Raw genomic sequence first — 16,397 nt, forward strand, 5'->3', positions numbered from 1 at the left:
CCAGAATAGCCTACTTATTGCACAGAATTTAATCGGCAAGATATTTTTCATTGTAAAGAATATGCTTGTATGCATTCTGAAATGTACCACTTGCTACAAACAGATGCTTTCATGTCATTTAGTTACTTAAGCGACTTTTCATTTCATATCGTTGACATGCAAGGTCAGAAATGATTTCTACCTGTTTGCGTACTGATGTGAATTAGGATATAATTGTACCACTGTGTATAGAATGTAAGTCTGTGTGTTGCACATACAGTCTGCTTCATTTTGTACCGTTCACTGTTTACTCAAATGCTTTCCTTGCTTTTGTTTGTGCAGGATGACAGCGATGGTATTCCTTGGTCAGAGGAGAGAGTGGTGCGCAAGGTCCTTTACTTGTCTCTGAAGGAGTTTAAGAATGCACAGAAGAGGCAGCAGGGTGATGAGGAAAGAACCAAAAACGCAAATGGTGAGTAGTACAGTGTGGTGATTTATGATACCGTTTTCTGAGATTTCACTGTCTCACAGATTTCACCCTCTTACTAGCACAGACTGGAGGGATATGGCCTATTTGTTATATCCTTTTGACCATTTCAGATTCAGACTTTTGTAGTTGATCCAAATACCAAAGTCTGGCTTCTGTCCAGGTTTCAGGAGTGAGCCGGTGAAGTTCTACCAAGACACAATTATTATTTATGCATTTTTATTTTATTTATTTATTTAAGTGCAACCTCATGTGCGGTTCAATTTTTAGGTGTTTTTGTAAAAGTAAACACAAGTTTGAACTGGTGATTCACAGTGAAATAGTCAATTTGCACTTAATAACTGATTACCAATATACTCTATGTAAATAGCACCAACTGTTAAGATGATTGCTTTATCCAGTAGTAATTACATCCTGAATTTTGAGCATGAAGGTTTAAGGCCGGGTAGTACCACCGGTGCTGCTACCATGGCCGTGAACTTGACCATTTTGCATGGATTTTAATTCATACGGTATCTAGTTATTGGTCATACAAAGATACTGTAGTTTCCACAGTATAGATTCGTATTACTTTTTGTTAATAAATGAAAGCCTAGTGCTTTCTTTTTTTTTTTGTAAGAATAAAATGCATAACCTTGCTCAATTTGTTCACTACAGTATTAGTTACTGTACACATGAAATTACATCTCTTTTTAGTCCTCAGATATTTCACAAGTCCCTGCGTTTTAACCAACAACCATTATTGGGGTTTTAGTTAACTATACTAATCTATATTGTAGTACCATTTAATGCATTTTATATTGGTCTGCGTTTCACATGTTGCGCCACACAACAAAAACCTTGCCTTGAGCATGTGTCTGTCTTTTAATTCTTCCATCTCTTCAGATAATCTGATCACAGCTTGCCAGATCCCACTGATTTTCTAGATCCTGAAGTTCACATGCCACCAAGCACATTTAATAAGCAAATGGCAATGTGCCTTTTTGCCGCACTCCTATCAAAAGCTGTTTTCTAGTCTACGCAGCTTTTTTTCCTCATTTGTCTTGGTGGTTTTAATTTTGCATTGATTTGGGCACTCATTTTTCCCAGCCATGATTTTTCTCTCACTCCCTCCCTGCATATGTTTTTCAAATTGCATTACTTGCACAGCAGGAAAGGGCTGCTTCCCTTTTCAGCTCACAGGCATCGCATACACCACTTCTAATACCTTCACAATCCAGCAATACAGGAAGAGTTGTTTCACCTGGAGCCAAATTCAGAGGTGGCATGTGAGATCAGAGAAGGAGCGCTTCTCAAGGCTCTTAAACAGTGATAAGATTGGCTTAGTGTCAGGCTGGATGGTAACAATACTGCCAGATTTAATTTTATTTATTTATTTATTTATTTTTCAGCCATCCAGCCTTGTAGTTAGAATTTAAGTTAAAGTATCTTTTTATAAATATACTGTATAATGCTTACCTTTCACCCCTGTTGAGATCTCTCCTAAATTAGTTTACTCCGAGGGATTTACAGTACCTTTTTTCCCATTAGGCCTGAAAGGCTTGATCATTTTTATAGAGTACTTCTAATGGTCTTACTGCTACAGGGTCCAAGACTGTGTCTAAAACACAGAGCTGTAAATCCGGCTCTGGGAATCACAATAAGATGCATGGGACCTCCAATGCGGATGCTTCCCCACACCATAAGTAAGTCGGTCATATTGAACAGTGTTGAATTTAGCAAATCGTTCTTCTCGGACTTGAACACGTCAGTCATTCGTGATTTGTCAGTTTACAAACAAGGTGCCAAAGACAGTTCAGCTCAGTAATCACTGGTTTCTTTAGGGGTCAATTAAGCAGCCGTAGCTGGTCGTTTTTGCACTGGCAATTCCTTCGTGCCATAGTGTAGATATTAGCCATTTGCATGGTGTGGTTGACCTAAATTTGGCCTTCCCAGTTTCTGTTGGCAAAACTGGTAAGTCCGGACTAGGTAACTTAGTCAGTTTGACAAATATTTTGACAAGGTCTTTCAATGAAGACATTGATAAATAATTCTGCCTTCTTTTTTTTAATTCTATTTTTTATTTCTTTTACTCAAAGGAGAGTGATTTAGTACAATGTTTTGTGAGCCCTTGAAAAATAAAGGTTGAAAAGGACTAAACTGAACTAAACTGAACTAAGCTAAAAAAGGCTTTGCCCATTTTTAGCTGACTTTTTAATATTTATTGTCAACCTGTTTGCAGTGCAGCTAGGCTCAGCAGAAGTGTGTTGTCTCCTGTGTTGCAAGAAACCTTCACTGGCCTATTGTTGATCCTGAGTTTTTGTTTAATTGGTGGTTGGTTTTTAATATCGGGCAATTAGTCTGTGCCATGCTGTTTGTGCTGCTTAGCAACTGCTGTAGTAGCAACGAGACAGTGTTTGTTGCTCTAAAAATAGTGGAACTCATGGAAACATCTTGAATGCTGTAAATAACAAGACATTCCAAATCATATTTTAAATGGTTTTATAAATAGAATAAATTGCATACATATTTTGTAATGATAAAAAACCCCTACATACTTGAAGATGTAATGTTGCAAAGGCTTAGTTTCTATGGCATTGGCTCTTCTGATACTTAGGGCGCACACACAATTCTAGGTTTTTTTTAAATCTCTCTTAAACAGATGGGACCTTGTTTACACAGAAGTGCACACCTTATGAATAGACAAGGAACACGTTACTTAGAAGGATTCAAGTCTTCCTCATTGGGCCGCTGCAAGAAAAAATATTTTGTAAAGTCTTTATCAATGAGGGCAGTTGAAACACTTGTCAAATTGTACTAGTTTTCTTTTTGGAAATTCTGAAAGAATGTTTGTTTTTTGTATTTGTTAGAGTACTTTCACAAAAAGACTGTGTTTTAGAAGAGGCTGATACGCCACATACTGCTACACTTATTTTCTGAACCTTTTTTGACAATTGCACTTCACATATTTATCATGCCAGTATATAGTGTAGAATTGAAGAAAATGTGTCCATGTAACACTACCTTCCTTGTGAATTACAGTACATTTTCATTTTGTATTTTATAGCAATATTTTTTTTAAACGTTAAAACTGTGAAATGTTTACCACCCCAAGGGAATCCTAATGTCTTAAAACAAATGACTGTACTCTTGTGAGCTCATTTTGCTTGTGACCCGTAAGTGATTTGAACTTCACAAATGAAAGCCAAGTGCATTAACCTACTGCACCCCATCCCCCACAACATTCTTTCTCTTTCTTTCTCTGTCTCACACACTTCCACAGTGATAAGCGTCTAATGCACTGATTCTGTAAGGCAACAGTGGCCTTGACTAAATCCATTAGTGAATATTTAGAGTACTGTTGAGAGATTATATATATATATATATATATATATATATACACACACACACACACAGTGCCTTGCAAAAGTATTCAGACCCCTGACCAATTCTCTCATATTACTGAATTACAAATGGTACATTGAAATTTCGTTCTGTTTGATATTTTATTTTAAAACACTGAAACTCAAAATCAGTTATTGTAAGGAGACATTGGTTTTATGTTGGGAAATATTTTTAAGAAAAATAAAAAACTGAAATATCTTGCTTGCTTAAGTATTCAACCCCCACACATTAATATTTGGTAGAGCCACCTTTCGCTGCAATAACAGCTTTAAGTCTTTTGGGGTAAGTATGTACCAGCTTTGCACACAGTGTCGGAGTGATTTTGGCCCATTCTTCTTGGCAGATTTGCTCCAGGTTGTTCAGGTTGGTTGGACGACGCTTGTGGACCGCAATTTTCAAATAGTGCCACAGATTCTGAATGGGATTGAGATCAGGACTTTGACTGGGCCACAGTATTTCCCTGTATTTTGCTCCATCCATTCTTCCTTCAATTTTAACAAGATGCCCAGTCCCTGCTGATGAGAAGCATCCCCACAGCATGATGCTGCCACCATCATACTTCACTGTAGGGATGGTGTGTCTTGAGGCATGGGCAGTGTTAGGTTTGCGCCACACATAGCGCTTTGAGTTTTGGCCAAAAAGCTCCATCTTGGTCTCATCTGACCACAAAACCTTTTCCCACATCGCAGCTGGGTCACTCTCATGCTTTCTGGCAAACTCCAGACGTGCTTTCAGATGGTACTTTTTGAGTAACGGCTTCTTTCTTGCCACCCTCCCAGACAGGCCAGTGTTATGCAGAGCTCTGGATATGGTTGACTGGTGCACCATTACTCCACTCCCAGCCACTGAACTCTGTAGCTCCTTCAAAGTGATTGTTGGCCTCTCTGTGGCTTCTCTCACAAGTCTCCTTCTTGTTTGAGCGCTGAGTTTTGAGGGACGGCCTTTTCTTGGCAGTGCCTGGGTGGTGTGATGCAGCTTCCACTTCCTGATTATTGATCCAACTGTGCTCACTGGGATATCCAAACACTTGGATATTATTTTGTACCCTTTCCCTAATCTATGCATTTGTATTACTTTATCTCTAACTTCTGTAGAATGCTCTTTGGTCTTCATTTTCCTTCAGATTCACAGCCTGACCAATGATCCTTCAACAGTGGGGTTTTTATCCAGAAAATGTGACAGCAACTTTAATGGTTCACAGGTGGAGGCCAATGGTAAGGTAATTGTGTCCTCGTTAGGGCAATTTCTTTCATCGGTGTAAACTGGGAGCTTCCACAGTACAGGGGTTGAATACTTATGCAAGCAAGATTTTTCAGTTTTTTTTATTTTTCTTAAAAATATTTCCCAACATAAAACCAATGTCACCTTACAATAATTGATTTTGAGTTTCAGTGTTTTAAAATAAAATATCAAACTGAATGAAATTTGAAATTGGTCAGGGGTCTGAATACTTTTGCAAGGCACTGTATGTGTGTGTGTGTGTGTGTGTGTGTGTGTATATATATATATATATATATATATATATATATATATATATATATATATATATATATATATATATATATATATATATATATATATACAGTGCCTTGCAAAAGTATTCGGCCCCCTTGAACTTTGCGACCTTTTGCCACATTTCAGGCTTCAAACATAAAGATATGAAACTGTAATTTTTTGTGAAGAATCAACAACAAGTGGGACACAATCATGAAGTGGAACGAAATTTATTGGATATTTCAAACTTTTTTAACAAATAAAAAACTGAAAAATTGGGCGTGCAAAATTATTCAGCCCCTTTACTTTCAGTGCAGCAAACTCTCTCCAGAAGTTCAGTGAGGATCTCTGAATGATCCAATGTTGACCTAAATGACTAATGATGATAAATAGAATCCACCTGTGTGTAATCAAGTCTCCGTATAAATGCACCTGCACTGTGATAGTCTCAGAGGTCCGTTTAAAGCGCAGAGAGCATCATGAAGAACAAGGAACACACCAGGCAGGTCCGAGATACTGTTTGGAGAAGTTTAAAGCCGGATTTGGATACAAAAAGATTTCCCAAGCTTTAAACATCCCAAGGAGCACTGTGCAAGCGATAATATTGAAATGGAAGGAGTATCAGACCACTGCAAATCTACCAAGACCTGGCCGTCCCTCTAAACTTTCAGCTCATACAAGGAGAAGACTGATCAGAGATGCAGCCAAGAGGCCCATGATCACTCTGGATGAACTGCAGAGATCTACAGCTGAGGTGGGAGACTCTGTCCATAGGACAACAATCAGTCGTATACTGCACAAATCTGGCCTTTATGGAAGAGTGGCAAGAAGAAAGCCATTTCTTAAAGATACCCATAAAAAGTGTCGTTTACAGTTTGCCACAAGCCACCTGGGAGACACACCAAACATGTGAAAGAAGGTGCTCTGGTCAGATGAAACCAAAATCGAACTTTTTGGCAACAATGCAAAACGTTATGTTTGGCGTAAAAGCAACACAGCTCATCACCCTGAACACACCATCCCCACTGTCAAACATGGTGGTGGCAGCATCATGGTTTGGGCCTGCTTTTCTTCAGCAGGGACAGGGAAGATGGTTAGAATTGATGGGAAGATGGATGGAGCCAAATACAGGACCATTCTGGAAGAAAACCTGATGGAGTCTGCAAAAGACCTGAGACTGGGACGGAGATTTGTCTTCCAACAAGACATTGATCCAAAACATAAAGCAAAATCTACAATGGAATGGTTCACAAATAAACATATCCAGGTGTTAGAATGGCCAAGTCAAAGTCCAGACCTGAATCCAATCGAGAATCTGTGGAAAGAACTGAAAACTGCTGTTCACAAATGCTCTCCATCCAACCTCACTGAGCTCGAGCTGTTTTGCAAGGAGGAATGGGCAAAAATTTCAGTCTCTCGATGTGCAAAACTGATAGAGACATACCCCAAGCGACTTACAGCTGTAATCGCAGCAAAAGGTGGCGCTACAAAGTATTAACTTAAGGGGGCTGAATAATTTTGCACGCCCAATTTTTCAGTTTTTTATTTGTTAAAAAAGTTTGAAATATCCAATAAATTTCGTTCCACTTCATGATTGTGTCCCACTTGTTGTTGATTCTTCACAAAAAATTACAGTTTCATATCTTTGTTTGAAGCCTGAAATGTGGCAAAAGGTCGCAAAGTTCAAGGGGGCCGAATACTTTCGCAAGGCACTGTATATATATATATATGTATATATATATATATATATATATATATGTATATATATATATATGTATATATATATATATATATATATAATATATATATATATATATATATATATATATATATATATATATATATATATATATATATATATATATATATATATATATAAAAATAAATAAATAGTCATACAGTACATTTTATTCATTGGGACAATTATTTAATTAATTATTTTCTATAATGTAACTTGGTTAGCAGCCTATACAGTAATATTTGAATAATTCAGTCAGGCTTAAATGGGTCTGTTTCACAAGATCAAAGTGGAGACTTCCTGTAGTCACTCCCATACTGTACAGATACCACTGTGGTCTCTAGTGTGTTGACATGATACAGGAGTATATCGTGTAATGGGGGGTGGTTTGTACAGCTTATTCTGCAATAACTCGATTTGTTACTCCAGGCTTGTGCTAATGGGCTATATTTGGCCTGCTGCATGTTCCCTGGAGCGCTCTAGAGAACAGACAGGAACATGACCGAGGTGATTGACTAGTTAAACATACATAAATCTGCTTCGAGGCTGAAAGGACATATTGTGTGAAGCAGTATAATTTTTACTGAATTGGTCTCGGAGGAGGTGGGGGCAGAAGTTTAGCAGTACTGTACTTGTTGTGTGTGTGTGGTGTGTGTTTCTTTTTTTTTTTTTAACAGTGGTTACAGCAAGTTGTAGTAAAAATAATAATAATATGATGCCTCACAGGAAGTTACTTGTAGTATTGTGCAACGTGACTTTGTGTACTAGAATCTTCAGATTTATTATTATTATTATTATTATTATTTATTTCTTAGCAGACGCCCTTATCCAGGGCGACTTACAATTGTTACAAGATATCACATTATACATTATTTCACATTATACAGATATCACGTTATTTTTACATACAATTACCCATTTATACAGTTGGGTTTTTACTGGAGCAATTTAGGTAAAGTACCTTGCTCAAGGGTACAACAGCAGTGTCCCCCACGGGGGATTGAACCCACAACCCTCCGGTCAAGAGTCCAGAGCCCTAACCACTACTCCACACTGCTGCCCAAACTTAAATAAAGAAGTTGTAGTATTGGTTATATAGTGAACTGTTTAAAAAAAAAAATAGTACAGTCTTTATATGTTTTACTAACAAAATTGTTGTTTGTCTAACAGGTTCCTTGGCTAATGGGAAGTTAAACGGATTAGGACCAAAATCGTCAGGAACCGAGAAAGAAGATGGTTCCCAGGCATCCTCTCACACGAACGATGGTGGTTCAACAGACTCCGAGGAGGGGCCAGTTAAAAAGAGGTCAGACAATATGACTGCTTTCCCAGGAAGATGGCAAGCAAATAACCCTTTTATTCATTTGAATTGCAAGGAGGAATAATTTAATAAGATACGACAGTCTGGTTTGTGTGTCTCGTGGGACAGATTTGACCATAGCTTCTATATATCTGTAATTCAGTTCTGATTTGCAAGTGTTTAACTAAGTGGTCCTGGGGTCCTCATAAATGTCATGCTTTCAGTAATGAGAAGCTTTTCTAAAGAATAACTGAGGCCAAGATGGACTGCTTGTGGCTGCTCACTGAGCTAACATTGTTCTGGCAGTGAAAAGAAAGTTTGTGTTTCTTGCCACCGTAGGTTTCATGGGTGCTGTGAGGACCTATTAAATGAGTTGGAATAGTGTTGAAAAGCATTTCATAATTGCCCTATTCTTGATACTTATGGTACTCTGTGCGGAGTCTGTAGACATTTTTTTTTTTCTTTTCATAAGGAATAGGACAAAGTTTTGAGATCCCCATCAATTTCCCCCCATTTATGAATGTACAATATGTAATTATTACCTTAGCTCCTGTTTTCCTTGTTAAAATATTTCTTATTTTAAAGACAAAGCAAAAACACAGCAGAAAAGGTTCTTAATGAGGATAGAAGCGAATATCCCACAAGAACAGCCCCTAGTTACTGTCATTTTGCTGACATTTTTTGAAAGCATCTGCAGCTGTGTAAATATTATGGGTCTGAGCTGGAGCGCACAAGTAGCTGCACATAATAAAGAATCAATCAAAGTTTCCAGTAAAACTGACAAGCAGCAACAAAACCTGTGTAACAACAAAAGGGTGTATATGTTTAGACCCCAAGCCGAAATACAACCCCATCGGCTTGGGGTTAATTGACATTTTTAGAAACCCGAAATCTTTTTGTGTTCGGCTTGGGGTTGTCTTGTGAATGACCCCATCGTGACGCAGACAATTCACTTTACCCGAAGCCAGTCTGATGCCAGAAGAAGATCCAATCACAGCCGGCATAACAGTCGGTTACACTCACGTTGTGTAATTACTAAGACTGTGATTGCGGGAAGGTGCGTCAAGCAGAGCTGACACAAGTTGAAACTGCAGCACTGTTATAGGTTTTCAAGAGCCAGCCAGTCACTCTTTCTACCTGAGGATATTCTTATTTGTTTAAAAAAAGGGTGAGTGGGGGGGGGGGGAAATGTTGTTGTTGTTAAGCAGACTCTTGTATGAGGAGCATAGGTGCCAAGAGATCTTGGCGTCACACCACAGCTAATTGGCCCCTGCTGTGTGTGTATATCCCTGGCAACAGAGATATGGGGGTCTATTCAATTGGTCTAAACAGTGATGGATCTAAATTTAATAAACAACCTAATGTCATGAAAATCCAACATTCAACAGTACATGTTAGCTGTTTTAGTTTACTGCTTTAACTAGAGTGTCACATAGGAGGTTATTTTTAGTTTTATTACTGTACACTGTTCGAGAGCGCCAAACTGAATGGGAATTAAGAGGAAGTGGTTTGAAAACAGCAAATCAAACCTGTGTGTGTGTGTATATGTGTGTATATGTGTGTATATATATATATATATATATATATATATATATATATATATATATATATATATATATATATATATATATATATATATTACACATATATACATACACACATATACATACAAAGAAAAAAGAAAAGGATATTTCAGGTACTTAAAAAGGTAGAATAATTGATTACAAATCAATTATCAGGACGTTTCGGACTACAAGTCCTTCATCGGCTGAATACAAAAAACTGTGCTTTAAGCAGTTGATAAAAAACAAACAAGTAGTCTTTTAAACAAAATTCCAGGATGATGATGATGACCTCAGAATAGGATGTTCATTCCAAATGGCTCCAAAGTTCCTAGTTTGAAAATAAGTTCACATTCCTTTTGTTTCCTGACAGCATTAGTTCCATAGCATTGAACCATCCCACAAATTGTGATGTCTTCTATAGTGTGGTCATTTCTGTTAAAATGTCTGGCGACAGGAAAGGTAGAGGTGTTAATTCGTATACTTCTCAGATGTTCCACGAAGCGATCAGCCAAGCGTTGTTTTGTTTCACCAATATATAGCTTGTTACATTTGATGCAGCCAATGCAATATACTATTACTTTTACTTGCATTAGTAAAGGATCATGGATAGTAAATGAGGATTTTGCTCCCTTAACTACTGTGTTGCTGTGAATGTACCTGAATTTTAAGTACCTGAAATATCCTTTTCTTTTTTTCTTTTTTCTTATTGATCATTTTGGTACACAGCAGTTTTCATTTTTCTCAAACTATATATATATATATATATATATATATATATATATATATATATATATATATATATATATATATATATATATATATATATTATATACATACAGTACTGTGCAAAAGTTTTAGGCAGGTGTGAAAAAATGCTGTAAAGTAAGAATGCTTTCAAAAATAGACATGTTAATAGTTTATATTTATCAATTAACAAAATGCAAAGTGAGTGAACAGAAGAAAAATCTACATCAAATCAATATTTGGTGTGACCACCCTTTGCCTTCAAAACAGCATCAATTCTTCTAGGTACACTTGCATACAGTTTCTGAAGGAACTCGGCAGGTAGGTTGGCCCAAACATCTTGGAGAACTAACCACAGTTCTTCTGTGGATTTAGGCAGCCTCAGTTGCTGCTCTCTCTTCATGTAATCCCAGACAGACTTGATGATGTTGAGATCAGGGCTCTGTGGGGGCCATACCATCACTTCCAGGACTCCTTGTTCTTCTTTACGCTGAAGATAGTTCTTAATGACTTTCGCTGTATGTTTGGGGTCGTTGTCATGCTGCAGAATAAATTTGGGGCCAATCAGATGCCTCCCTGATGGTATTGCATGATGGATAAGTATCTGCCTGTACTTCTCAGCATTGAGGAGACCATTAATTCTGACCAAATCCCCAACTCCATTTGCAGAAATGCAGCTCCAAACTTGCAAGGAACCTCCACCATGCTTCACTGTTGCCTGCAGACACTCATTCGTGTACCGCTCTCCAGCCCTTCGGCAAACAAACTGCCTTCTGCTACAGCCAAATATTTCAGATTTTGACTCATCAGTCCAGAGCACCTGCTGCCATTTTTCTGCACCCCAGTTCCTGTGTTTTCGTGCATAGTTGAGTCGCTTGGCCTTGTTTCCACGTCGGAGGTATGGCTTTTTGGCCGCAAGTCTTCCATGAAGGCCACTTCTGACCAGACTTCTCTGGACAGTAGATGGGTGTACCAGGGTCCCACTGTTTTCTGAAAAATTCTGAGCTGATGGCACTGCTGGACATCTTCCGATTGCGAAGGGAAGTAAGCATGATGTGTCTTTCATCTGCTGCAGTAAGTTTCCTTGGCCGACCACTGCGTCTACAGTCCTCAACGTTGCCCGTTTCTTTGTGCTTCTTCAAAAGAGCTTGGACAGCACATCTGGAAACCCCTGTCTGCCTTGAAATTTCTGCCTGGGAGAGACCTTGCTGATGCAGTATAACTACCTTGTGTCTTGTTGCTGTGCTCAGTCTTGCCATGGTGTATGACTTTTGACAGTAAACTGTCTTCAGCAACCTCACCTTGTTAGCTGAGTTTGGCTGTTCCTCACCCAGTTTTATTCCTCCTACACAGCTGTTTGTTTCAGTTAGTGATTGTGTTTCAACCTACATATTTAATTGATGATCATTAGCACCTGTTTGGTATAATTGTTTAATCATACACCTGACTATATGCCTACAAAATCCCTGACTTTGTGCAAGTGTACCTAGAAGAATTGATGCTGTTTTGACGGCAAAGGGTGGTCACACCAAATATGGATTTGATTTAGATTTTTCTTCTGTTCACTCACTTTGCATTTAGTTAAATGATAAATATAATCTATTAACATGTCTATTTTTGAAAGCATTCTTACTTTACAGCATTTTTTCACACCTGCCTAAAACTTTTGCACAGTACTGTGTGTGTGTGTGTGTGTGTGTGTGTGTATATATATATATATATATATATATATATATATATATATATATAATTTTTATATATATAATTAATAAATAAATAAATAAATAAATACATACAGTGCTCATCCTTTATAACGCTATAGTGGGGAGCCATAGTTACAAGACCGTGCTATTTGTTTTCCGCCTTATGAGTATAAAAGGGCTACTGTAATGGCATTATGGAGCAAATGGGAGCCACGACCTTACTGTGTTTATAACCGATTTCGAATCACACCCATAAAAGCTATTTTGCTCCAGAAATGTTGGCAACCTGTTGCACTGGTAGTTGTAGATTACTTCATTAGATGTACAGGACTAAGATATTCGTGCCAAAAATGTTTACGTTTTCTTCGTACGTGAAAAACGCTTAATAAAAGGCTCACAAATACAGTGAAAATTTAAAATGGGATGTTTCTGTTCTGACAAAAGAGCAATACACCGCCCACTCGATTATATCACAGGTGTCGAGGTCCAATATAAATCAGCTATATATCGAGGGCCGTGATATAGCGAGAGACCTGTAGAAAAACAAATAGGCTAACAAATACTGTACAACCACTCCCTCGTTTTATCAGGAGCATCAGGGTCCAGTATAAATCCTCTACGCTTTTTCTCATTTTTCGTATAAAAAGCAGCACAGCTTTTTAATTCGTGCTGCAGAGGGTAATTGCTTCTCATCAACTTAAGTCTCCAATTAATTTCATGAGTCTTCCTCTCCTTTTCTCGCTGCATTGAAAGAATCCATCCAACATACTAGGAGGCTTGTAATAGGGAGCTGATATCACTGCCCTGTGACTTATTAGTGCATTGCTGCCACAAGTGACCACCCTGTCGGCTAAAATAAAAACCGCTTCAGCAAGTAGATATTTAATTTGCTTTGTGTTATTGTGCAGTGTGTGTGTATATGATAACAGTACGATATTAATGCTTTGTTTTTAATGTTTTTGTGTATTTGTTTGTGTAAAAAGAACAGTAATTATATATGCCTAACTATATATGCCTACCGTATGAATATTGCAGCTAAGGCATGCTCAGTTACACTGTAAAAATGGGGAGCCAACTCCAGGACCGCGATATATATGAACCCGCAGTAGAGCGAGGGGTGGGTATACATCCTTTGTGTTTACCCATCATGCTGGGTGCACCATCCGTTAACACTGAAACAAGCTTCCCTAAATGTATCTGCTTTTTGTTGACAAAATCATTCGCCTCTTGTTTGCTTTTTCATTGGCAGAATTGCAAGCATTTCTTCTCGTACTACATTGCCGCAAAAATCCTGCCGAAGAATACACAGCTGTGCAACTTCACAAACATCTCGACTCCAAAAAAAAAAAGGAAAAAAAGTACACAGCAGGACTTTCGTATTTGCTGCTTGTCAACCAGATTCACCATTTTCGCAGCTTGATCGTGAATGATTTTTGCAGATAAAGATCTTGTATTTGTGGCAAATTTTGTCGGGGGGGGGGGGAATTCTTCAAATAGCTGCTTGGCTATATTAAGCATACAGCTCTTTTTACATATTCACTGTCAGTGAAAGTTACCTCTGCCTGTGAAACTTGCTGAAATTAAACCTCCTCCTTTTATATTACCACGCCAATACAGTAGTTCACTTTGCCCAGCTTTCATTTTTCTTTGCAGCTCCTTGCAGGGGTTTTTCAATGTCTCGAGACTCAAACAACAGTGTCTCGAGACTTAAAGAAATGTTGTACAAATGTGGTTACAGATTGGGACTCGTGAGTGTGCATATTGCTTGTTGACAGGTCTATCAACCAATCAAAACATGTTAAAACAGACTCCAGGAATAGAAACACCAGTAAGAGCAGAGGGGAGGTGGACCCAAAAAAACAGTGAGGTAGGATGTTGAGCAGTGCTGCATTTTGTATACATTTCTACTAGTACAGTGTTCAATAATAATATAAAAAAAAAAACCTTAAAAAGATCTAGACATATTTGGTCATTTGAGAAGCCAGGTATGGCTCGCAAGCCATAGCTTGATGGACCTGGGTTTGTAGCATTTTAAGGCACTGAAAAGTTTAAGGTAGTTATAAAATGAGCTGCAGGGTTACATTAAGGAAATATTGTTGCTGCGTAAGAAAACAAGACAGTTAAATTAAACACTTTTGTAAAAAGGAAAACCTGCAATAAAAAACAGCATTTTTGCCCATAGGCCTTCCTCAGGAAATGTCTGTGGAGAAAAAAAACAAACAAACAAATAGTTGTATTGTGCTTCCTGAGGGAAGCCTCACTGCTGGACCAATTTTATATTGTTTATACCCCTTTATCGTCTGTCTTCACAAGCTTGCTTGTTTGCTTTGCTTTTATTTATTTATTGTATGTATGCTTTCATTTATTGTATAGTGCGTGCTCTCCTCTTAAAAGGTTAACATGTTTTACAATGATGCAGCTCATATTTCTGTCTGTGAGGTCTCAAATGTGTTCTTCCTGCTGTTCCGACTCTAAGCTTTGATGAACCAAAGATGACTCGATTTGCACTGTGTTTGACAGACAGAAATAGAAACTGCACTTAACTTGCCTACACTTCCAGATCGTTTTAACAGTTTGTTGACTGATTTTTAATTAACCTTGACGCCATTTTGTTGTCTTGAGGCAGCTGTCCCTTGTGCTGCTTGTACAGGCTTTGTAAGTGAGTTTCTTTACATCCTGGTGTAAAGGTTATGTTTTTGTCAGTTAGTACAGAGACGTGTGTACTTTGCAAGTGGATGGAAATTACACATTTGTCCAAAAATGATATAGATGAACTTTCATGCCTAGGACTGTTGCCCTATAGTAAAATTCACACGCAAAAGTTGCAAATAGGGCTTAACTAATTAAAGAAAGAACCAGTAAAAAGGACTGTAAATTAAATTTGCAAAACGAAAGGGGAGGTGGAACAGAGCATGCCCCCCAGAGCCCACTGGTCGACAAAGGTGGCCATGTCGCCAGCAGACTCTGCGTGGGCGTGCTCCAACTTAACCCGGGATCGGAAGAGGGCCCTGAACATGGCCCCACAGTCATAGAGACCGGTACTGGGACTTATTTAATCTGCTTTTCATCCAACACGGATGCATTCCATTCACTCACACAGTCCACACTAGCACAACGTTTCTCAAATGCGCTTACATTCAGCATAGTTAGTGCTGCTTGCATTCTGTTTCCTCACACTGCTTCTGTTTCTGTTACCTGGTACTGGCCACCATTTAACGTCTTTATAATCACTGTATGTTGATTGGCCGAGCTTTCATTCTGATCAGATTTCATTTTGGCATGCATCACAAACCTCCACCCATTTCGCATTTCGTATCCGTACTCATTCATTGAGAGAAGACCTTAGCAGTGTAATGTGAAAACAGCGGTGTGGAGTAATTATCATTATTATTATTTTCTTAAGTGCAGCAGAGAAACTATCTGAATATTCAAACGACCGTTGCTAGACATGAATTTGAGGTAATATGTGTTTTGTTTAGATCCAGGGAAACATCTTTTTGTTTTTTTAATACGTATGTTCGGCAATAAAGGTTCCATGGAGGGGGAGCAGGATTTTTGAATTGCAGTAGGCCACAGAAATGGTAGAGTAACTTGGTGGCACATTTGAATTACCTGCTTCTGATTAACACAAAAGATCCATTATCAAAATAAAGACCAAAGAAAGCGACACAGATTGGGGAGATGGAGTAGTTTAGTAAAGTGCTGCCTTTGAGCTAGGGTAAGGGTTAGGGAATAGCTGGAAAACAAGCTCTGAAGATGAGAAATAATCCTTATACTGTAAAAATATCAGTGGCACGTGCTAACCCTCCTTTTACTTTGTCATCCCTGCTGAATCTCCTGACTCAGATCTGTTTGTCCATCTGGATGTAATTTTCCCTCTCGCTTCATTTCCAAACCCCATGAACTGGCAGGGCTGAAGCAGTTCCAGGATCAGCAGGAGGGAGGGAAGAGCTTTGAGTACTGCTCTTGCACTCCTCTGTTTCCTTGTCCTCTGCTTTCACAT

At 38.3% G+C, this 16,397-nt stretch overlaps 1 protein-coding gene across 4 annotated transcripts in view; it reads left to right on the plus strand.

Moving 5' to 3' along the window:
* LOC117394466 (protein Jumonji-like) overlaps positions 1 to 16,397 on the plus strand; it is a 144,854-nt gene that overhangs the window by 63,190 nt on the left and 65,267 nt on the right. For all 4 annotated transcript variants that reach the window (XM_059012758.1, XM_033992797.3, XM_059012756.1 and 1 more), the window contains 2 exons: positions 322 to 451; positions 8,253 to 8,388. In XM_059012758.1, the coding sequence (XP_058868741.1) occupies positions 322 to 451; positions 8,253 to 8,388 (266 nt within the window). The remainder of the gene's footprint in view (positions 1 to 321; positions 452 to 8,252; positions 8,389 to 16,397) is intronic.

This window comes from Acipenser ruthenus, chromosome 3 (genome assembly GCF_902713425.1).
Source record: "Acipenser ruthenus chromosome 3, fAciRut3.2 maternal haplotype, whole genome shotgun sequence".
In the NCBI taxonomy this organism is placed as follows: Eukaryota; Metazoa; Chordata; class Actinopteri; order Acipenseriformes; family Acipenseridae; genus Acipenser; species Acipenser ruthenus.